Raw genomic sequence first — 25,192 nt, forward strand, 5'->3', positions numbered from 1 at the left:
GCAATGTGTGGTGTAAATATTATGCAGAAAATTCGGAGTGTGGAAATTAGGAGAAGGTGTGGAGTTAATAAAAGCATTAGTCAGAGGGCAGAAGAGGGGTTGTTGAGGTGGTTTGGTCATTTAGAGAGAATGGATCAAAGTAGAATGACATGGAAAGCATATAAATCTATAGGGGAAGGAAAGAGGGGTAGGGGTCGTCCTCGAAAGGGTTGGAAAGAGGGGGTAAAGGAGGTTTTGTGGGCAAGGGGCTTGGACTTCCAGCAAGCGTGCATGAGCGTGTTAGATAGGAGTGAATGGAGACGAATGATACTTGGGACCTGACAATCTGTTGGAGTGTGAGCAGGGTAATATTTAGTGAAGGAATTCAGGGAAACCGGTTATTTTCATATAGTCGGACTTGAGTCCTGGAAATGGGAAGTACAATGCCTGCACTTTAAAGGAGGGGTTTGGGATATTGGCAGTTTGGAGGGATATGTTGTGTATCTTTATATGTATATGCTTCTAAATTGTTGTATTCTGAGCACCAACACTCTTATATATATATATATATATATATATATATATATATATATATATATATATATATATATATATATATATATATATATATATATATATATATATATATATTATATTTATTTATTTATTTATTTATTTATCAACAAGTCGGCCGTCTCCCACCGAGGCAGGGTGACCCAAAAAAGAAAGAAAATCCCCAAAAAGAAAATACTTTCATCATCATTCAACACTTTCACCACACTCACACATTATCACTGTTTTTGCAGAGGTGCTCAGAACACAACAGTTTAGAAGCATATACGTATAAAGATACACAACATATCCCTCCAAACTGCCAATATCCCAAACCCCTAATTTAAAGTGCAGGCATTGTACTTCCCATTTCCAGGACTCAAGTCCGACTATAATAAAATAACCGGTTTCCCTGAATCCCTTCACTAAATATTACCGTGCTCACACTCCAACAGATTGTCAGGTCCCAAGTATCATTCGTCTCCATTCACTCCTATCTAACACGCTCATGCACGCTTGCTGGAAGTCCAAGCCCCTCGCCCACAAAACCTCCTTTACCCCCTCTTTCCAACCCTTTCGAGGACGACCCCTACCCCTCTTTCCTTCCCCTATAGATTTATATGCTTTCCATGTCATTCTACTTTGATCCATTCTCTCTAAATGACCAAACCACCTCAACAACCCCTCTTCTGCCCTCTGACTAATGCTTTTATTAACTCCACACCTTCTCCTAATTTCCACACTCCGAATTTTCTGCATAATATTTACACCACACATTGCCCTTAGACAGGACATCTCCACTGCCTCCAACCGTCTCCTCGCTGCTGCATTTACCACCCAAGCTTCACATCCATAAAAGAGTGTTGGTACTACTATACTTTCATACATTCCCTTCTTTGCCTCCATAGATAACGTTTTTTGACTCCACATATACCTCAACGCACCACTCGCCTTTTTTCCCTCATCAATTCTCTGATTAACCTCATCCTTCATAAATCCATCCGCCGACACGTCAACTCCCAAGTATCTGAAAACATTCACTTCTTCCATACTCCTCCTCCCCAATTTGATATCCAATTTTTCTTTATCTAAATCATTTGATACCCTCATCACCTTACTCTTTTCTATGTTCACTTTCAACTTTCTACCTTTACACACATTCTCAAACTCATCCACTAACCTTTGCAATTTTTCTTTAGAATCTCCCATAAGCACAGTATCATCAGCAAAAAGTAACTGTGTCAATTCCCATTTTGAATTTGATTCCCCATAATTTAATCCCACCCCTCTCCCGAACACCCTAGCATTTACTTCTTTTACAACCCCATCTATAGATATATTAAACAACCATGGTGACATTACACATCCCTGTCTAAGACCTACTTTTACCGGGAAGTAGTCTCCCTCTCTTCTACACACCCTAACCTGAGCCTCACTATCCTCATAAAAGCTCTTTACTGCATTTAGTAACTTACCACCTATTCCATAAACTTGCAACATCTGCCACATTGCTCCTCTATCCACTCTATCATATGCCTTTTCTAAATCCATAAATGCAATAAAAACTTCCCTACCTTTATCCAAATACTGTTCACATATATGCTTCAATGTAAACACTTGATCTACACATCCCCTACCCACTCTGAAGCCTCCTTGCTCATCCGCAATTCTACATTCTGTCTTACCTCTAATTCTTTCAATTATAACTCTACCGTATACTTTTCCTGGTATATTCAGTAAACTTATTCCTCTATAATTTTTACAATCTCTTTTGTCCCCTTTCCCTTTATATAAAGGGACTATACATGCTCACCGCCAATCCCTAGGTACCTTCCCCTCTTTCATACATTTATTAAACAAAAGTACCAACCACTCCAACACTATATCCCCCCCTGCTTTTAACATTTCTGTCATGATCCCATCAGTTCCAGCTGCTTTACCCCCTTTCATTCTACGTAATGCCTTACGTATCTCCACCACACTTAGATTCTGCTCTTCTTCACTCCTAGAAGATGGTATACCTCCCTGGCCAGTGCATGAAATTACCGCCTCCCTTTCTTCCTCAACATTTAAAAGTTCCTCAAAATATTCTCGCCATCTACCTAATACCTCCCTCTCCCCATCTACTAACTCCCCTACTCTGTTTTTAACGGACAAATCCATACTTTCCCTAGGCTTTCTTAACTTGTTTAACTCCAAAAATTTTTCTTATTTTCATTAAAATTTCTTGACAGTGCCTCTCCCATATCCCACCAAAGCAGGGTGGCCCAAAAAGAAAAACAAAAGTTTCTCTTCAACTTTAGTAATGTATACAGGAGAAGGGGTTACTAACCCCTTGCTCTCGGCATTTTAGTCACCTCTTATGACACGCATGGCTTACAGAAGAATGCTTTTCCACTTCCTCGTGGAGAAAATATAAGGAAGAGAATGCAGGAAACGTCTAAGTTTGATGTAAGGAGCATGAGAATCCCAGCTTGGACATGTGCTATAAAACAAATAGCCTAATTTAAACTTTTCTCAGATGTCTCCTTCTCCTTGTATGAGGAGTTATGGATAGTAAAAGTGACGTGAACATCCTAACCATGGTGACACCTGCTGTAGATCTCTTGCCTAATATTGTATGGGCATGGTTTATTGGATTGCACAGTGTTACATTTTGAATGTTACATATTGAAATTTATTTGTGGAATCATGAGTGAGGACCTTGTAGTTGATTGTGAAAAGAAGCGCTGAGAAATAAGGAGTATTGTAAAAATATATTGTGTATTTTATCTTAATAATTTTTATCCTGTGTTGGTACCCTTGCTCTACATGGCTAATTCGAGTCCTGAATCGGACCACTTCTTGTGTAGGTTGCTCGCAACTCTTCTCTATTCCTCTCACTTCCACATCATGCTCTTCACTCTTAATCATTTACTTACCTCCTTCAACACCTGCCTTATTTTGCTTCTTATTTTTTCTCGTTTCACCCTCGCTCTTCTCCATCTCCCTCTTTTGTTTCTCACTGTAGTTTCACCATCCCTTTACTCTTAACTGCTCACCCATCTACACCTTGCCTTCCTGCTTCACCCTTCCTCCATGCTCTTCCTTGTTCTTCAGTCCCCACTCTGCCTTATTTTCTTCTCCCCCCCCCACCTGAAATGTTACATTAAAATTCTTATTTGTTCTGCTGTTATTGTTCATTATTGCTAACCTCATAAGTTTTATTTACTCATCTCTTTCTACTAATTCTTGTATTTTTAATGCAGGTGAAAAGTTTGCGGGAAGAAAACCTGAGTCTGCGGTCACTGTACAGCAGTGGAGGAGTGGGTGGAGCCTTAGCTTCTGCCTCTCATGCACCACCACCATTCTACCCCGCTACAATGTCACAGTGTCATAGTCTGCATAATGGAGATGTGGATCCCCAGGTGCTACTTTTTATCCTTGAATTCCCCCCCCCCCAACCCCCAACAAGTCGGCCGTCTCCCACCGAGGCAGGGTGACCTGAAAAGAAAGAAAATCCCCAAAAACAAAATACTTTCATCATTCAACACTTTCACCTCACTCATACATAATCACTGTTTTTGCAGAGGTACCCAGATACAACAGTATAGAAGCATATATAAAGATGTATAACCCACTCTAAAGCCTCCTTGCTTATCCACAATCCTACTCTGTCTTACCTCTAATTCTTTCAATAATAACCCTAATTAATACACTTTTCCTGGTATACTCAGTAAACTTATTCCCCTATAATTTTTACAATCTCTTTTGTCTCCTTTCCCTTTATATAAAGGAACTATACATGCTCTCTTCCAATTCCTAGGTACCTTTCCCTCTTTCATACATTTCTTAAACAAAAATACCAGCCACTCCAACGCTGTATTCCCCCCTGCTTTTAACATTTCTGTCATGATCCCGTCAGTTCCAGCTGCTTTACCCCCTTTCATTCTACATAATGTCTCGTGCACCTCCCCCACACTTGCATCCTGCTCTTCTTTATTCCTAAAGGTGTTGTACCTCCCTGGCCAGTGCATGAAATTACTGCCTCCCTTTCTTCATCAACATTTAAAAGTTCCTCAAAATATTCCCACCATCTACCCAATATCTCCAGCTCCCCATCTACTAACTCCCCTACTGTTCTTAACTGACAAATCCATTCGTTCCCTAGGCTTTCTTAACATGATTCTTACTCCAAAATTTTTTCTTATTTTTGTCAAAATTTCTTGACAGTGCCTCTTCCACTCAATCATCTGCTCTCCTTTTGCACTCTCAGAACTCTCTTCACCTTTCTTTTACTCTCCATATACTCTGCTCTTCCTATAACACTTCTGCTTTGTAAAAACCTCTTATAAGCTACCTTTTTCTCTTTTATCACACCTTTTACTTCATTCCACCAATCACTCCTCTTTTCTCCTGTACCCATCCTCCTATAGCCACAAACCTCTGCCCCCACATTCTAATACTGCATTTTTAAAACTATTCCAACCATCTTCAAACCCCACACCTCCCACCCCCACTACTCATACTTACACTAGCCCACCTTTCTGCCAATAGTTGCTTATATCTCACCCTAACTTCCTCCTCCCTTAGTTTGTACACTTTCACCTCTCTCTTACTTGTTGCCATTTTTCTTTTGTCCCATCTACCTCTTACTCTAACTGTAGCTACAACTAAATAATGATCTGATATATCAGTTGCCCCTCTATAAACATGTACATCCTGAAGCCTACCCATAAACCTTTTGTCCACCAATACATAATCTAACAAACTACTTTCATTACATGCTGTGTCATACCTTGTATCCTTATTTATCCTCTTTTTTCATAAAATATGTATTACTTATTACCAAACCTCTTTCTACACATATCTTAATTAAAGGCTCCCCATGTTCATTTACCCCTGGCACCCCAGATTTACCTACTACTCCCTCCACAACATTTTTACCCACTTTAGCATTGAAATCCCCAACTGCAAGTACTTTCACACTTGGTTCAAAACTCTCCATGCACTCACTCAACATTTCCCAAAATCTCTCTTCTACACTTCTCTCTTCTCCAGGTGCATAAATGCTTGCTATAACCCACTTTTCACATCTAACCCTTAATTTACTCCACATAATCCTTGAATTAATACATTTATATTCCCTCTTTTACTGCCATAACTTATCCTGCAACATTAATGCTGCTCCTTCTTCAGCTCTAACTCTATTTGAAACCCCTGACCTAATCCCATTTATTTCTCCCCACTGAAACTCTCCCACCCCCTTTAGCTTTGTTCCACTTAAAGCCAGGACATCCAGCTTCTCATTTATAACATCGACAATCATCTCTTTCTTGTCATTCACACAACATCCATGCACATTCAAACATCCCACTTGACTGTTTTCTTCTTTTTCTTTTTTGTAGGCTATACAGGAAAAGGGGTTACTAGCCCATTGTTCCCGGCATTTTAGTTGACTTTTACAACACGCATGGCTTACGGAGGAAAGATTCTTATTCTAATTCCCCATGGATATAAAAGAAAAAGCAATAAGAACAAGAACTATTAAGATAAAATCAAAGAAAACTCAGATGAGTGTGTATACATAAACATGCACATGAATGTGTAGTGTGACCTAAGGGCAAGTAGAAGTAGCAAGAAGTACCTGAAATCTTGCATGTTTGAGTCAGAAAAAAGACACCAGCAATCCTACCATGTAAAACAATTACAGGCTTTCGTTTTACACTCGCTTGACAGGCCGGTAGTACCTCCCTGGGTGATTGCTGTCTACCAACCTATTACTTCGTACAGATTTGTATTTTTTAAATAGTTTGATTGAAGATAATGAAAAATGCTGTGAGATATACACTGAATATATTTAAGGTGTATACGAAGGCATATTGTGTTAGGATGGGATAACAAGCATAAAAATGGAGTAAGCTTTTATTCTAACTATGTAACATTATTATACCTTGTGTAAAGCTTCATGAAGTCTTAATGGAAATAAATGGCATAAAATACCGACACAGTGGAAATATAAACACACATGCAGTACAATGTGATCCTTTATTGACTACGTTTTGCCCACACTGGGCTTTTTCAAGTCAAAAACAGATCTACCTGGGGTGGAAGGGACGCGAGTATTTATAGTCAGGTTCAGAATGCTGAGGTCAGGTGGAGAATGCTGCATCTGATGATGTACCGAGTGGGATTATAGAGTCTAAAATCTTGGGTAGCTTGGAAAGGAGATTGGATAAGTTTGAGAAGAAGACCTTCTACAGTGTTCTTCCATTCCTGTGTTCTTATGTGGGATAGCGATGAAGAAGTTTCTTGGCAAGTGGTTCAGCTATGTTATAGAAGCCACTATTCTGGTTGAAATTGTCGGATATAGAAATAAGTGATGATTTCAGGATTCTTCGGTATTGAGTGTTGTCTTCTGTGGCGACAAGTCTTGAGTTTCTGTAGTTTATCAAGTGGTTGTGTGAATTACGGTGTTGTACACAGGCATTCCTTGTGTCGTCAGACCTGCTTGCGTATTGGTGTTCTGAAATACGTGTTTGGAGGTCCCTTGATGTTTTGCCCACGTATAATATGTTGCAGTCATTACAAGGGATTATGTATACCCCTGCAGAGGGTGGAAGCTTGTCCTGTCTATCACTGGTAATGTCCTTGATGGTCGTGGTTGTGGAGGTAGATACTTGGAATGAGGTATTGGAAAAGATGTTGGAAACGTGTTTGGCAATGGAGTTGGAACATCTAGAAGCCGAACGATTCTCCACCATTATTCCTTCGTCTGTCACCTGGCTCCGTTATGTTGACGACATTCTCCTCATAACTCCTAAATGCTTCAAGCTCTCCGACAAGCTCAACTAGGTCGAGCCTTCAGTCCAGTTCACACTTGAAGAAGAAGTCGACAACACACTTCCTTTCCTTGATGTTCTGCTCTGCAAAGCTGACCACGAACTTCGTTTTAAAGTCTATCGAAAACCCACCAACCAAAACGATCTTCTCCACTTCTACTCTCACCACGACACCAAAACTAAAAGTGGTGTAATTATAGGCTTCTTCCTGCGTGCACTCAGAATCTGCAGCAATGAGTTTCTTGAAGAAGAATGCACGATAATTGAACAAGTATTTTCTAAACTCCACTATCCTCGTCACTTCATCAGAGACTGCAGACGACGGGCATTAAACATCTTCAACACACCCAGGGAAGACACTGCCGAGAAGAGATACATAGTCCTCCCCACCAACTCCATTGCCAAACACGTTTCCAACATCTTTTCCAATACCTCATTCCAAGTATCTACCTCCACAACCACGACCATCAAGGACATTACCAGTGATAGACAGGACAAGCTTCCACCCTCTGCAGGGGTATACATAATCCCTTGTAATGACTGCAACAAATTATACGTGGGCAAAACATCAAAGGACCTCCAAACACGTATTTCAGAACACCAGTACGCAAGCAGGTCTGACGACACAAGGAATGCCTGTGTACAACACCGTAATTCACACAACCACTTGATAAACTACAGAAACTCAAGACTTATCGCCACAGAAGACAACACTCAATACCAAAGAATCCTGGAATCATCACTTATTTCTATATCCGACAACTTCAACCAGAATAGTGGCTTCTATAACATAGCTGAACCACTTGCCAAGGAACTCCTTCATCGCTATCCCACATAAGAACACAGGAATGGAAGAACACTGTGGAAGGTCTGCTCACAAACTTATCCAGTCTCCTTTCCAAGTTACCCAAGATTTTAGACTCTATAACCCCACTCGGTACATCATCAGATGCAGCATTCTCCACCTGACCTCAGCATTCTGAACCTGACTATAAATACTCGCGTCCCTTCCACCCCAGGTAGATCTGTTTGTGACTTGAAAAAGCCCACTGTGTGGGCGAAACGTAGTCAATAAAGGATCACATTATACTGCATATGTGTTTATATTTCCAAGTCTTAACTTAAGATTGGCTAAAGCTTTACGTAGTGCTAAAGATTGTCACAATAAAAGCTGTATCTGAATTTGTATTTTACTCCACTCTGTATGAAGAGGAGGATATTACAATAAGCAATGTGGCCTAGTTTTCTAAAGTGAAATTAAGTGCTGCTCAAAAAAAAAAATTCATTTTGTTCCTTTTGTGGAACTTGTCTGATTGATACCTGCTTTAAAAGAAACCATCTGATTGATTTTTTTAAATATTGTACAGTGGTCCCTCGAGTTAGGATATTAATCTATTCCCAGAGATGTATTGTACCTCTAAATTGTCGTAACTCAAACCCCAAAATACATTATTTTACGGTAATTCATTCCAAGACCACGGAAGCACAACTTTTACTGTACCCTGGACTTGCACACTCAGATATAACTTTTTAAACTTGTTTTCTAATGAAAGAGTGCTTGAGAAGAATGGTAACTCAGATTGTTTGGCTCACAGCTAAAGGGCCAGAGTTCAGTTACCAGGCAGGGCATGATGTATGGGCAAGTCTCCTTAAACCTGCCGCTTCCTGTTCACCTAAAAGCAAATAGGTACCTAGGTGGGAGATGGTCAGTGTGTTAACCCTTTCATTGTCCAGATCTCCAATCTGAAACTTGTCCACAGCATCCCAGAATTTTCAAGAAATGGTCTTATTTTTTTCTTTCAAAATGGTAAAGAATCTTTTTCTGGAGGTAATAAAACAAAAAGTACAAAGTTCCCTGAATAGTTAACGAAATTATGCTCTTGCGAATTTTGCTGTGTCAGTGATATTTACACATTGGCGATTTTCCCCACTTTGAGCCCTATTTTAGGCCTAGTACATTATTCTAGTAGACAAAGTTCTTAGCTATTTTTGCTAGTATGCCTTCCATTTTATTGACTAAGCACAAGAAACTGCCCAGCCAACTATTTCAACTACCCAATAAAGTGATCAAATTTGGTAATTTGACCAATTTCACAAATTTCAAAGTAGTATTCCAGTTTCAAAATAGGGTCCAGAATAAACAATGCAAGTCATTCCTGGCACTAAAGTAACATTTCCTCTGTTCATTAATTACATTCCCAGGCTTTACATATGAATTCCATTTTTATATTTTACACATACACACACACACACACACACACACACACACACACACACACACACACACACACACACACACACACACACACACACACCAAACACACACACACACCAAACACACACACACACCAAACACACACACACACACCAAACACACACACACACACCAAACACACACACACACACCAAACACACACACACACACCAAACACACACACACACACACACCAAACACACACACAAGATTTACTGTTATGCAGTATTGTAATACGTAATTGTATAAATATCAGTGCATTTGTGAACACGTATTATACCCACCAATTAGACAAGTGATGTGACTTGTTTACTCTTGAATATCAGCAAAAATTGAACATTTCTGCTATTTTGAACTAAATTTCAAGCTATTTTCAGTCCTGAAACCAATCAAGATCATCTCTATTTATGTAATGTGTCTTCTATTCTATCAAACGAGACCAAGAAAACCAAAAATGTAAATATAAAAACTGTTTGAAAATACCCCTCAAAATCGCTGTTTTAAACCAAAGTTTTTTTTTCTCATGTGCAGTGTAACCTGTAGGATTTTTTATGCACACTTACTGCATTGACCCACTCATATCTAGGCCTAAATTTACTGCTTACAGCTTATCTGAGTAAACTAAGCTTATGGCGTCTTACTAGGCACTGACAGTGACCTCAAACCCGTAGTACTATGGCATGGACAATGAAAGGGTTAAATAGTGATTGATAAGAATTCTGGAGAAAGAGCATGATTTACAATTAATTTATTTTTAGGTGAACATGAGATCTAGTCGGTGTCCCCCACAAAGGCCATTTAGTATGTTTGAGGCTCGGCAGGGGCCACCTAATGTTGCTTCCCAGTGCCACACCATAGATCAAACAAGAACTGCATCTTACCAGCTTGGCTCTGTGGTGAGTCCTCTTTGATTGTAAATGGGTTTGAATAATTATATACTTTTAGACATGCCTAAAGTTGATATGATTTATAATTTGGAAAAATGACAGAAGGCTGTGTGATTTTAAAAGTGAATGCTATTTATTCTTAATAGAGAATGTCTGGTGAATATGACAACACAAGAACTAGGAGCCCAAGTTTGGAACCGTCAGAAACCACACCCCTTAATTCTTCCTATGGTCTTCCTACTCAGGAAGAGGTTAGTATAATACAAATTTGTGCATTTTGAAATTATCCTTGTCAGGCTTGCCTTATTTTCTCTCCTACTTTGTTTCAGGATTTGTTGAAAATTATCCTGAAGGATGGTTAGGGATGTTCAGTTCTGAGCATCATTTAAATTAAGATGTCTGCACATTTCTGGCAAGGAAGCAATTGAATGAGTGATTGTGAATGTTTCCTTTGAGTCACCCTTTCTTGGTGGAAATTGGCCAATGTGACAAAACAAATTTTGAGTGCCTCTTGAAATTTGTTATGCTAAAGACACTTGAGTATGGCTATAACTGATAATGACATTCATTTTAATTTTTTTTCCGATTTGTAGAAAAGGGGATATTGCTTCATATGTCTACGCAGTGTCACCCTTACTAATTGATGCATCTTTTCCAAGCTTAGTATTATTTCAGTGTTGATAGCACCTTTCAAGGCAGGAGAAGTTATCAAAGCTGGAAAATGCACAGAGGTTTACTGCCCATGTAGAAGTAAAACATGAAAATAGTGGAAGTACATTAAAAAGCACTTTGAATGTTCTCTTCAAAATGGAGAAGAGAGATACCTGATAGTATATTAATACATGAAAAAAATACTTGAAAGTCAGGTCCCCAGTCTTCATATACAATAAAATCTTACTAGACTGAGGCCCTGGATTAAGTGTAAAACACTTGTCAAAAAAGTTGACACATTTTTCTAATTGTTGCCATAGGCACAATTAAGAAAAATGTGTCAGCTTGGTTCAAGACAGTTCAGACTGTTACCATAAGATATAAAAAAAAAAAAAAAAAAAAAAAGTTGAAAGGTAGAGGTTCAAAGAGGAAACTGATCCCTACCTGCTCTAAATAGCTGATCAGCCAGGATGTGAGGGCTGTGAAACCCTGCAGGCTGCTAGTATCAGCAGCCTGGTTGACCAGTCAGTCAAGAAGGAAGCCTGGTCCTAGTCCAGGCTGTGGGGATAGTAACCCTTAAAATTACTTACAGGTACAGTAGGACCCCGCTTTACGGAGTTTCACTTTACGGCGTTCCGCTAATACGGTCATTTCAAATTATGACCAAACTCGCTATACGGCTCCCCCCACCTGACTTTCTAATACGGTCACCGCGCCCTACCCTGTTTGTTTACATTCTTCGTGAGCTCAGTAAGCACTAAGTCTCTCCATTTTGTCTGGAAACTCCAAAATTTCAAATGTTTTTAAAAGTTATTTCATATTTTATATATACTCTGATAATTATACTTATGTATACCTGTACCTAAATAAACTTACATACTGTGCTGGCATGCAGGTACACATTAAAATCGGTAAGTGTCTTATGTCTCCAGACGTCATATTAGTAATGATAATAATCATCGAGTCATTTAAATGTCGTATATTACGTTAATATACACATTTTCATTAATCCATCTATATTTTTTTTTAAATTATATAATAAACACGATGCATAACATATAAATAAGATAAATACACCCCACAGTAGAATAAACATAAATGTGAGATGTGGTAGCAGACGACTTGCACAAGTGACGCCATATTAGAAATGATAATAATAATAATAACAATACTCACCGAGTCTCGTTAAATGTCGTATATTACGTTAATATACACATTTTCATTAATCCATCCATGATATTTTTTTCAAAATTATATAATAAACACGATACATAACATAAAAAGATGATAAATACACCCCACAATAGAATAAATAAACATAAATATAAGATGTGGGAGCCAGATAACTTGTACAAGTGACGGCAAGAATAACATTTTCGCTAATCTAACATAAGAGAAAATGTGTTACTGGGGGTAACTGTAGAAAATTATTCCTTTCGTATCTAAGTTTATTCAGGTATACACAAATACAGTTACATAGATTATCATACATAACAACATATGTGTAGAGAACCTAGGATAACCCAAAAAAGTCAGTGAGACTTATTTCCATTGCCTTCACTCAGAGCTTCATTTCTTCTCAAAATGGTGTTACATGAGAATGGGAGTGTTCTTCTTTATTAATTCTACCGTATCAATGTAGAGACAACCTGTACACAATGTAACTTGTACACAAACCAGACATGTACACTTTGTTTACAAAACTTACCTTCGCCTGGTTTGTTTACATAACTCTGCGCCTGTCCCCTCTCATGTACTCATTCTTTCTTTTTCTCATTTATTCGTTTTATCTCATTTACTTACTCCTGACCCTACATTAAGACTACAAATATTTTAAGGTAAGTAATGAGTGAACTGTATATACATTTTATCGCTCTGGGATGCTTAACCCTTTGACTGTTTCAGGCCCCTCTCTGAAACTGTCATTCTATGTCGCCAAATATTCGAAAAAAAAAAAATATTTTTTCTTATGAAAATGTTAGGAATATTTTTACTAGTGTTTTAAGCCTAAAAAAAAATTTTTGCCATCAGTACTTACCGAGATATAGAGCCGCAAAGTTTGCAGAAATTGACGTGCGTACGGCAACAGCGGCGACTGCCGCCCACCCGGTATTCTTTTATTTACTCTAATTCAAAGGTTTCTTGCATTTTTCAATATTTTTCTTTTCCAGGTAACTTATGTGGCCTGTGAGACCAATGTAAGGTGCATTGTTCAAATATACACTCATTATTTACAACACAATAACAGAACAAACTTTATCACTATTAGTTTGTGTATACACTTTGTTTACACAAACAAACAATACAAAACAATGTTTATTACTATTGTTCCATAATATATATACATATGTACAGTCACTAACCACGTTCCTAGAACTGCTGCAGCTTGTGGAACTCTTTGAAACATGGGTATATGCAGAGGGGCACTTCACACTCCTCACACATAAAACGAGTGTGTCTGCGTGTTTGTGGGCGTTTTGTGGTATGCATACATACATAACACCTCTTCTGAGCATTTTTCTTGGCAGTAGTTGGAGGCAGTTGTATGGGGTAGTGATCACCAGGCCTCATACGAGATGACGTCTGTGGGCGCTGGTCTATTGCAGGAGTTGCTCCTTTGTACTTTGCAATTATTTGTCTGATTACTGACAGGCAAAATTCACCATATTTTGGTGTTTTGTTGGTCTTCAACTTGTATATGTTATAAGCATTTAGCATAGAGATATCAACAAGATGGAAAAAAAGTTTGATATACCACTTATAACTCTTGCGTACACAGTCTGCAAACCCAATCTGCATGTCACATTTGTCCACTAAGCGCATATTGAGGTTGTAGTCCATGACAGCTGCAGGCTTTAGAATGGGTTCATTGGTCTCTCTGTTGTCCCTGCCACTGGGTACCATTTCGTTTGTGTGAACTGATGTCAACAATGTGACATCACGTTTGTCATGCCACCGAAATGCCATGATGTCATTGGCAGCAAAGGCTTGCACCTCACCTCTGCGAGTGCCAGCGTCGAACCTTGGCATATGTTTGCGATTACCACGCACTGTGCCACACACGTCTGTCAAGTTCACTCGCAAGAAATCACTGAGTAAGGGGCTTGTGTACCAGTTATCAGTAAATAACATATGCCCCTTACCAAGATATGGTTCCATCATTGTTCGAACCACATCACCAGAGATACCCAATAACTTCATGGTATCTCTCAAAGTATTACTGCCAGTGTACACAATAATATCTAAAACAAGACCACTTCTGCAATCACACAGTACAAATAGCTTTATACCAAAGCGTTTCCTCTTGCTTGGTATATATTGCTTGAATGAGAGTCTTCCTTTGAATAAAATCAAGGACTCATCAATAACAAGCTTCCTGAAGGGATAAAAATACATGCAGCACTTTTGTTTCAGGTACATAAACACATTTCTTATCTTATATAACCTGTCGCTTCTGTCAGGCCTGGTTTTGTCTGAAAAGTGTAACATACGCAACAGTATCAGGAAACGATTGACACCTATAATGTCACTAAAACCTGGAGTTGAAATCAGGCGATCTGTTGTCCAGTATGTGGTGACAGTGTGCTTATACACATGTGGCATAAGCATTATTGTGGCAAAAAACAGGTACATCTCTGCCACAGTTGTCTCCTTCCACTTGTGTAGCTGTGATTTTGGTGAGAGAATTGTATTTGCCATGGTGTATTCACAGTATGTGTTGGTTTCCCTGACAATGATGTCCATCAGGGGTTCATCGAAGAATAACTCAAAGCAGTCCAGTTCACTGGCATTGTTCCCAAGTGGACAAGATGGCTTTATTCCACTTTGTGTTTTATCAAAGTCATGGGGACTGGGAACAAACTCGTCACCGTCCTGCCAATCCCAGATGCGGTCTGCTGGTGGGGTCTGGATATTGTACCGTGGTTGTGGCTGTGGTTGTGGCTGTGCAGGTTGTGGTGGTGCAGGTTGTGGCAGTGTGGGGTAGGGTGAGGCTGGTTGTTCTGCTGAGTCAGCCGCGTGGCTAGTAGCGTGGCCCGGTGATGGTGCCACATGGGCCGTGCCACCCTCACTATCACCACCACTGCCTCCTCCCTCACTGTCACCATTCATACCCATCGTTACAATATCGTCATCTTCACTATCAGGTCGTGGTGTTGGGCCACGGGATGTGCTCCCAGAGTTTCTCCTTCCCCTTGGAACAACATATGAAACACTACCAGACCGCATGCTACGTCGTACATACTGGCGCTTCACTGGGGAATATTCACTCTCACTGTCACTAGAACTGCTTTCAATGACTTTGAAATCACTATCACTATCACTGCTATCATCAGGGTGTTGTACACGACCAAATAGTTTCCTCTTTCGTCCTGGTACAGGCGAACGTGAACGTGAACAAGCCGGCACAGAACCAGAGGTCGAAGGTTGTGGGTCATCTGGGTTTTCGTCACTATTTACGTTATCCTGGGCACTTTTTTCGGTAACACTCACTTGAAAACCCTTGAATTCACTGTCACTGACACTTTCATCGCTGTTAGAGCTATCACTTGGGAACAAAAGACCTCCAATCCGCCGAGGAGTGAGGAACTTCTTACCGAGAGGCATGGTGAAAATGGACTGACAACATGGCGTTCCCACAATGCACCGCTAGGTCCCAGATTTTTTTCACAGGGTGCACACCGACCACTGAGACCCATTCTCTCCCGTGTAGGCCTATCAGGCCTTTGGCGCTCGATTTGAAGCCGCTAGAATTTGTGCGTATAAATACGTCAGAAACATTGGCTCGTAAGACGTATTTATACGTCGGAAACAGTCAAAGGGTTAAATATCATAGAATAGTACGTGTGGGTGGGGTGGCCTGGTAAGGTAGCCTGGCTGATTGCCATACATACCACACTTGATTTCTTACAATAAATACTACTTGTCTCACTCTAGATTAAGACTATAAATATTTTAAGGTAAGTAATGAGTGCACTATATGTGTATTGTACTTTTTTATTGTTTTTTGATGCCTGGTTCTATTGCTAACTTAATATATGTTAGTTTAAACTTGTTATCTAGTGTTTGTATGCATTGATAAGTGGAAAAAAGGGTGTTCCACTTTACGGCGGTAGCCTGGAACCTAACCTGCCGTATAAGTGGGGCCCTGCTGTATATCACATGTACCAAATAATGTTCTGGCTAGTCTTAACTAAAACTGAAAAACCAAAGCATTTTTCATTTGTTTAGTTTTGGGAATTTATAATTTCCTTGTTGCTTTTATGATATTTAATGAATTGATAAAAGATTTGCTGTAAATTTGGTATGGTAATGCTATGAGTTTTATATATTAAGCTTTAATCCTTAAAAGTCAAGAGTAAATAATTAGTCATAGATGTGGGAAGTACATTGCCTGCACTCTGAAGGAGGGGTGAGGATATATGTAGTTTTTGAACTGCAATACAATGATGGAGTGAGTGATGAAAGTTTTTTTTTTTTTTTTTTGACCCTGCCTTGGTAGGAAATGGCCAGCGTGTTAAAAACAAAAAAAATGTAAACGTAGATAAGAGTAACGTGTTGAGGGTATCAAATGATTTAGACAAGGGAAAGTTGTACATCAGGTGGGAGGGAGGGAATATGGAAGAAGTGAATGCATTCAGATATTTGCGAGTAGATTTGTTGGTGGATGGGTTTATGAAGGATGAAGTAAACCATAGAATTGATGAAGGAAAAAAGGTGGGTGATGCATTGTGGTATTTGTGGAGACAAAGAACATTATCTATGGAGGCAAAGAAGGGAAGGTAAGAGAGTTTAGTGGTACCAGTACTTTTGCATGGTTTTGAAGCATGGGTTGTGAATGTTTCAGTGAGAAGGATACTAGAGGCAGTGGTGGTGTTGTGGCTAAGGGCAGTGTGTGGCATAAATATTATGCAGAGAATTTGTAGTGTTGAAATTAGGAGGTGGTGTGGAATTGCTAAAAATATTTAGAGGGCTGAGGAGGGATTGTTGAGGTGGTTTGGTCATTTAGAGAGAATGGAACAAAGTAGAATGACTTGGAGAGCATATAAATCTGTAGGGAAAGGAAGGCGGGGTAGGGGTCATCCTCAAAAAGGGTTGGAGGGAGGAGCTACAGGAGGTTTTGTGGGCGAGGGGCTTGGACTTCCAGCAAGCGTGCGTGAGTGTGTTAAATAGGAGTGAATGGAGACGAATGGTTTTTGGGACCTGACGAGCTGTTGGGGTGTGAGCAGGGTAATATTCTGTGAAGGGATTCAGGGAAACCAGTTAGCCAGACTTGAGTCCTGGAAATGGGAAGTACAGTGCCTGCACTTTAAAGGAAGGGTTTGGGATATTGGCAGTTTGGAGGGACTTCTAAACTGTTGTATCTGAGCTCCTCTGAAAAGAGTGATCATGTTCGAGTGAGGTGAAAGTGTTGAATGATGATGAAAGTATTTTCTTTTTAGGGATTTTCTTTCATTTTGGGTCACCCTGCCTCGGTGGGAGATGGCCGACTTGTTGGGAAAAAAAAAACACACTCGCACTCACTCACTCACTCACACTCACTCACTCACTCACTCACTCACTCACACTCACTCACTCACTCACTCACACTCACTCACACTCACTCACACACTCACACTCACTCTCACACACTCTCACACACTCACACACACTCTCACACACTCACACTCACTCTCACACACTCACACTCACTCTCACACACTCACACTCACTCTCACACACACACACTCACACACTCTCACACACTCACACACACACACACACACACACACACACACACACACACACACACACACACACACACACACACACACTCACTCACTCGCACTCACTCGCACTCTCACTCTCTCTCACTCTCTCTCACACTCACTCTCACACACACACACACACTTTTTTTTACAAAGGGTTTGACAAGGTTAGGTTAATTAAGTATCCCTAGCTTTATTGACAAGCTATTTACAGGTTAAGGATTCCTAACTTTATTGGCAAGCTAAGAGCTGTCACCTACATCAGCTCATTTGAAAGCATTTTTATTGTTATGAGATATACAAGTAGGGAACAGGATGAAGTTGGAGCCATCTGTGGGCCAGCATTTTTATTTGATCAACTGACTTTATCTCGTTGACATCATTATGCTGTATGAATGTTCCATACTCGAGTCATCCTGGGTATATATGATCTCAGATGGAGTGAAGTTCTGGAGTAGGGTACAGCCAGAGTGAAGTTGCCGCTTTCTGCCCATCTTGTGGCATAAAAGCTTGTTTCACGCTGTCCTCAAAGTGGTTCCAAGCGTGGTACTTTGACAATATTGGCCTTATACATAATAGTAAGGCCACCCACATCCCTCCTGTGTTGAAGGCTCTGCCGAAATGACTGATCTATCCAGGATGGGCCCAGGCGAGAGATGAGATGTTTTGCTCTGTTCTCTACTGTCAAGCAGTCGCAGATGAGAGGGGGGCAGGCAAACCAAGAAAGTGGAGCATACTCAAGGTGTGAGTGTACTTGTGCCTCATACAGAATCTTGCAACTCCTACTGTCAAGCAGATGCGAGATACGGCAAAGTGCTGTAAGCTTCCTGGCTGCCTTGTTTGCAAGATTTACAACATGGTTCTTCATGGTTAGTTTGGAGTCAAATTTCACCCCAAGGATATCAACTTCTCCAGGTGCCAACACCCTCCCATTCATCCTTACTACTGCACCAGCATTACCATCATGGTGCCTAGAGACGATCATCATTTGCGTTTTCTCAGGTGCAAATGTTACTTGCCATCTATTTCCCCAAGCTGATATAGCTCTTAGCTGGTGATTGATGTAGCTTAGAGCAGCTGGCATTTCTTCTCTTGGATAAGTGAATGTCAGTGTACAGTCATCTGCCATTCACTTATCCAAGAGAAGAAATGCCAGCTGCTCTAAGCTACATCAATCACCAGCTAAGTGCTATATCAGCTTGGGGAAATAGATAGCAAGTAACATTTGCACCTGAGAAAACGCAAATGATGATCGTCTCTAGGCACCATGATGGTAATGCTGGTGCAGTAGTAAGGATGAATGGGAAGGTGTTGGCACCTGGAGAAGTTGATATCCTTGGGGTGAAATTTGACTCCAAACTAACCATGAAGAACCATGTTGTAAATCTTGCAAACAAGGCAACCAGGAAGCTTACAGCACTTGCCGTATCTCGCATCTGCTTGACAGTAGGGGTTGCAAGATTCTCTCACACTCTCTCTCTCTCACACTCTCTCACTCTCTCACTCTCTCACTCTCTCTCACTCTCTCTTACTCTCTCTCACTCTCTCTCACTCTCTCTCACTCTCTCTCACTCTCTCTCACTCTCTCTCACTCTCTCTCACTCTCTCTCACTCTCTCTCACTCTCTCTCACTCTCTCTCACTCTCACTCTCTCACTCTCTCTCACTCTCACTCTCTCTCACTCTCTCACTCTCTCTCTCTCTCTCTCTCTCTCTCTCACTCTCTCTCTCACTCTCTCTCACTCTCTCTCACTCTCACTCTCTCTCACTCTCTCACTCTCTCTCACTCTCACTCTCTCTCACTCTCTCTCACTCTCACTCTCACTCTCTCACTCACTCTCTCTCTCTCTCTCTCTCTCTCTCTCTCTCTCACTCTCTCACTCTCTCTCACTCTCTCTCACTCTCACTCTCTCTCACTCTCTCACTCTCTCTCACTCTCTCTCACTCTCTCTCACTCTCTTACTCTCTCACTCTCTCTCACTCTCACTCACTCTCACTCTCTCTCACTCTCTTACTCTCTCACACACTCACACTCTCACACACACACTCTCTCACTGAAGGAGGGGTGTTAATGTTGCAGTTTTATAACTAGTGTGAGTGTGCCTCTGGCAAGACAGTGATGGAATGAATGATGGTGAAAGTTTTTCTTTTTTTTGGGCCACCCTGCCTTGGTGCTGGGAGGCAGCCAATGTGTTAATAAAAAATAACATACAGTATGTATGTATGTTAACAGTCTGAGATAATAATTTTTTTCCAGGTTGTTAGAAAGACAGAGGTGATTACAAAACGAATACAAGAGCTGCTCATCTCGGCTCAAGAAGGACGGCAAGAGTCCTTCATGCCCTGTGCTGACCAGATTCATTCAGCAGTACTAGATATGGATGCCATCTTTCCTAAGGTGAGTCACTTTAATATTCTGAAGTTTTTTTTTCTTCCTGGACAAACTGTCATATCGTGCAGACCCAGTAATGTTGACATTAATGGGGATTTTTTTTTTTACACACTGGCCATCTCCCACTGAGATAAGGTAAAAAAAAAAGGGGGGGGGGGGATGAGGTAGGGAGGAAACACATTCGCTGTCATTTAGTCACCATCTTGCCAGAAGCGTCACAATTCAGTTGGCCCTCCAAACTGCAACATTTTCATCCCTCCTTCAGAATGTCAACACTGTAGTACTTCCCACCTCCAGGACTCATAGTTCAGCTGACCGGTTACCCCTGAATGCCTTCGTTAATGTTACCTCGCTTGCATTCCAAGAGAACATTGTCATAAAAATCACTAGCCTCCACTCCAATCTAATGTGCTCACATAAGCCTATGGAATGTTCAAGCTCCTAGCACTCACAACCTCCTTTACCCATTCCTTCTAACCTTTCCTGGGATGACTCCAACCCCTCCTTCCTTCAGTCCTTGGTATAAATCCTTAAACCACCTGAACAATCCCTTCTCAGTCCTCTGACTTATATTTTTGGGTAGTCCCACACTGTCTTCTAATTTCTAATCTTAAAGTCTCTGCATAATAATCGTACTTACATCCTCAGACAACATATCTTCTGCCCCCAGTCTCCTTACTGCAACATTTAATGCCCATAAATGACACCCAGGCAGACTTGAATCCTGGAGGTGGGAAGTACAGTGCTTGCACTCTGAAGGAGGGGTATTGATATGTTAGTTTTTTAAGTGTAGGGCAGGCATGCCTCTTGCAAGACAGTGATGGAGTGAATGATGTTTCTTTTTCGGGCCACTCTGCCTCGGTGGGAAAGAGCCGATGTGTTGGTAAAAAAAAAAAAAAAAACTTGCCCAGAAGGCTAATGTTAAAAACAATATACTGTCTCCCCAAAAAGTGTATACACACTTGTCCTCCATTCTCATTAAGGTATTTCAATCTCTGGCTCTATTTACATTTTCATATTTCCAGTACCACTTCAGTACAAATTTATGCTCAAATGTAAGTCTTTCGTTATGTATTTCTAAGGCCAGTTATCACATGAAAAAGAAAAGATATTACAGTGTAATGGACTAATAGTGTGTGTGTGTACATTATTTGGGACACCCTGTATATATATCACATGAGTGAATGCTGGTGAATATTTTCTTATTTGGGTTGGTCACCCTCTTTTGGCAGGAAATGGTCATTGAATTAAAAAGAAAAAACGTATAGCATATACCTGTTCCCTACCTCTCAAACACACTATCCTTGGCCATCTTCTGAAGACCTTTTGAGTATCCTGTATGTTGTCATGTGTCACCTGGTTCTTCTATCCTCTGATGTCTGGTTTGTTTGCTTTATCCTCTCCTCGTACCTCATTCTCCTTTGTTCTGGAATTAGTCTCATTGCATATCTTTGTACTTTCTCCAGTTTCTTAACATGCTTTACCAGGTGAGTGGGTGCCATGCTGGTGCTGTTTACTCTTAAGATAAGTGTAACTTATGTCATATACAGGGCAGTGAGTGACTTTTAAGGGTTTTGAAGGCTACTCTTACATTTGCCAAATGAGCATTTGCTGTTGAGCTTATTATAGCCTCTTTCAATATAGTAGGTACAGTTCTGTGTTCACCCTCTGTCCCTCAAGTTTATTCTTAGTTTCTGGTCTTCTTTCTCTTTTCCAAATTTTCATGACTTTGCATTTGCTGGGTTTGAATTTAAGCAGCCACTTGTCTGACCAATCTTGTAGTCTGTCCAAACCTTTTCATAGCTTTTCCATGTCCTCATTTTTTTCTCGTTAATTTTACATCATTCTCACAGGACTACATTTGACTGTCACTTCTGGTATGTCATCCACATGTACTGTACCATTAACAATACTGATCCTTACAGAGCTCCACTTGTTTTGCTTTCCCATTCTAATCTCTTTTGAGGCAATAACTCTCTCCCATGAGGTACCCCTTAATCCACTGTATTGCATTCCCTGTTATTCCTCCCTGCTTCTTAAGTAAAAAAATTAGTGTTTCTTATGAGGTACAGTATCAAATGCCTTCTTGCAGTCCAAGTATATGCAATCTACTCATCCCACTTTCTCCTATCTTGCTTGTGTTACTTTGTCATTTAACTCCAACATGGTTTGTGAGACGAGATGTGCCATCTCTCAACCTGTGCTGGTTTTTGTTTATGAAATAATTTCTCTCCAAGCGTTTCGTCACTCCTGATTATCTACTACATTACCATCTTTATCATGTTGCTGGTCTGTGATTTTTAACACTTCTTGTCTTTTCCTGTTCTCTTAATATTGGGACTACATTTACTGTTTTCCAGATCTCTGGTAATTGTCCCATATCCACTGACTTGTACATTTTAGCTAGTAGTTCAGTGTTTCTGCTCCCTCTTGCCAAATCCATGGTGGCATTTTGTCAGAGTTTCCTTCCTTTTGGTGTATCCAGCTGATCCAAAATATCTTTCACTTCTCTCCCTGTTGTGTATATGGTGACCAGTACCTATTTGTGTACCCTTTCTTTGACTGATGTTACCTGTTTCCACTGAGAACACCTCTTTTAATCACTTGTTCATCTCAGCCTTCCTTGTCATTTCTCATTTTTTTTTTGGGGTGGGGGGTTGTATGTTGATTGCTCTCAGATCCTACACACTTGAAATCTTGTAAATGCACAATTTATACACTGTTGGGAAGATTATTATTGAGTACCAAAAAATAGGATGCATGTTGAAGTAGGGAGAGACTTGTTTACAAAGCTGACAAGTAGATGAGTAAGACAAATATGCAATACTTGGGTATCTTGATTTTTGGAGTCATTTTGCCATTGGTTGGCAAATGTCTCCAAAATAAAGATACACAGGTGTTGCACATGTATTAACCCTTAAACTGTCCAAATGTAGATCTTGCATGCGTAGCGCTCCAAACGTAGATCAATGTTTTATTTTTCATTCCTTCAAATTTGGCACAGTAGGCTTGAGTTGCCTAGACATGGAAGAATCTGGGAGCACTTAGTACCTTGTGGGAGCACCAGTTCAATTGAGAGCCAGCTAGAGCAAATAGCGTGGCAAACACCAGGGATTCACTGATGCCATGTCACATTAACACTCCCATTTTAAGAGGAAAGTAAAAACAGGTTAGGTAAATACATGAGTGTGGGTGGGTGTGAGTTGGACCTGACTAGCTTGTGTTATTAGGTGTGATGTCATGCTCTTTCCTTCAGTGGATGTGACCTGACTAGGTGGGTCATTGGTCCAAGCCAGAGGGGGAGGGTGACCTGTACCTGCCTTGCATGGACCAGTAGGCCTGCTGCAGTGTTCCTTTCTTATGTTCTTATGTATTTGGTAGGCTGGCCGGTTGGCTTGCTTTGGCTGTCTCTGGCTGTTTCTGTCTATATCTGTCTATCTATATTTCGGTCTCACATGTACACATAAGTACGTACAGTTATTATACATTGTGTAAATTACCTAGGATAACCCAAAAATTCCAGGCAAAGATACAGACCAATAGATAGATAGATAGAAACATGTTTGTGTGTTTCAGTGACAAATAAAGCCAGGGTTCCCGGAGCACCCATTTATCAAATGTCACTGAGCTGATAACAGATGTCATAACACAATTCTTCAAGGAGTGCGATATACATATACTCCAGCCAGACAGAAAGACAAATACAGAGGCATACAGGCAGGCAGATAGACAGATACAGACAGATAAATAGACAGAGACAAGACATGTTTGTGTGTAACAGTGATAACAAATACAGCGAGGGTTAGCTGGAGCGGCGGGCATTTATCAAATGTCACTAGGCTGTCAACAGTATAGGGATGCCTTTCATAACACCATGCTTCAAGGTATATGCCAGGGTATGTAAAACATTGCTGGGACCTATAAATACTTAGTATATATTTCTAGGCAATAGTAAATAACCCAGGCAGGTGTAAATGTTCACCTGTCAATGTGATTGTGACTATTTGTGCAACATTTCAGTACCTAATATTAGTATCAGAACAAAGACTGGCTATGAAATTACAAGAACTATTATAAATTGTAATTATCAGAACAAAAAAAAATATATAAATTAAAATAAAAATGAGAAAAAAGTATATTGGCAACACTTCTGCAAGCAGCATGAGTCAATGTTGCCAACAGGTGAGCATCCAGAGCCAACTTCACGGTCTTATATCTCGGTAAGTACTGACCCTAAAAAATTTTTTTTTTAATCCTATAACGTGTAGAAAAATGTGCTCTTCATTTTAAAAGAAAAAAAATTATATTTTTATTTTTCAAAATATTCAGAGCACCACGCAAGTGAACATAGATCTACGTTTGGACAGTTTAAGGGTTAATCATCTAAAATTAAAAATGTTAATTTTGTGTACCTAAGCCTCAATAAATGTGTGTTTTATTCTTGTTTGTACATAGATTTCTTGTTGTAGCCTTGTGTTCAATAGTTATTGGGGTATGAAAATGTAATGAGACTTTTTCTCTCCTTTGAGAATGAAACTGGAAATGTTAAAAAAAAAAAAAATAGGAATATAGTTTTATTTTGTTACAACTCCTTAAATGACCTAATTGTGTTCCTCAGCATCAGTGATTTTAATGTGTGTTTGCAAACAGGAAAATCAAAATAAATTTAGAAGAGTCAAGGAATTTTTAAAAAGGTGAGACAATCGATGATTAAATGTTAACAAGTTTTGTCCCTGTTACTTACAATGAAGAGTCTGTTATAGATGGCACATTCCATGTAGTTTGCTGCATCATAAAGGCTTATATTTATGGTATTTCAAATAAAGCTTACAGTGCTTCTTAGAAAATTTTGCATTCTTACAGAAAAAATTGTTGCCCCCCCCCCCATTTTTTGTTTTAATGTTCAGCAAT

The 25,192-nt window shown here is 40.0% G+C and overlaps 1 protein-coding gene across 5 annotated transcripts in view; it reads left to right on the forward strand.

The window, feature by feature from the left end:
- The window catches only part of Git (ARF GTPase-activating protein GIT1), a 105,108-nt gene that overhangs the window by 63,650 nt on the left and 16,266 nt on the right, over window positions 1–25,192 (forward strand). For all 5 annotated transcript variants that reach the window (XM_070096442.1, XM_070096445.1, XM_070096443.1 and 2 more), the window contains 4 exons: window positions 3,780–3,938; window positions 10,365–10,502; window positions 10,640–10,744; window positions 20,147–20,287. In XM_070096442.1, coding sequence (XP_069952543.1) covers window positions 3,780–3,938; window positions 10,365–10,502; window positions 10,640–10,744; window positions 20,147–20,287 — 543 coding nt within the window. The remainder of the gene's footprint in view (window positions 1–3,779; window positions 3,939–10,364; window positions 10,503–10,639; window positions 10,745–20,146; window positions 20,288–25,192) is intronic.

This window comes from Cherax quadricarinatus, chromosome 53, assembly GCF_038502225.1.
Source record: "Cherax quadricarinatus isolate ZL_2023a chromosome 53, ASM3850222v1, whole genome shotgun sequence".
In the NCBI taxonomy this organism is placed as follows: domain Eukaryota; kingdom Metazoa; phylum Arthropoda; class Malacostraca; order Decapoda; family Parastacidae; genus Cherax; species Cherax quadricarinatus.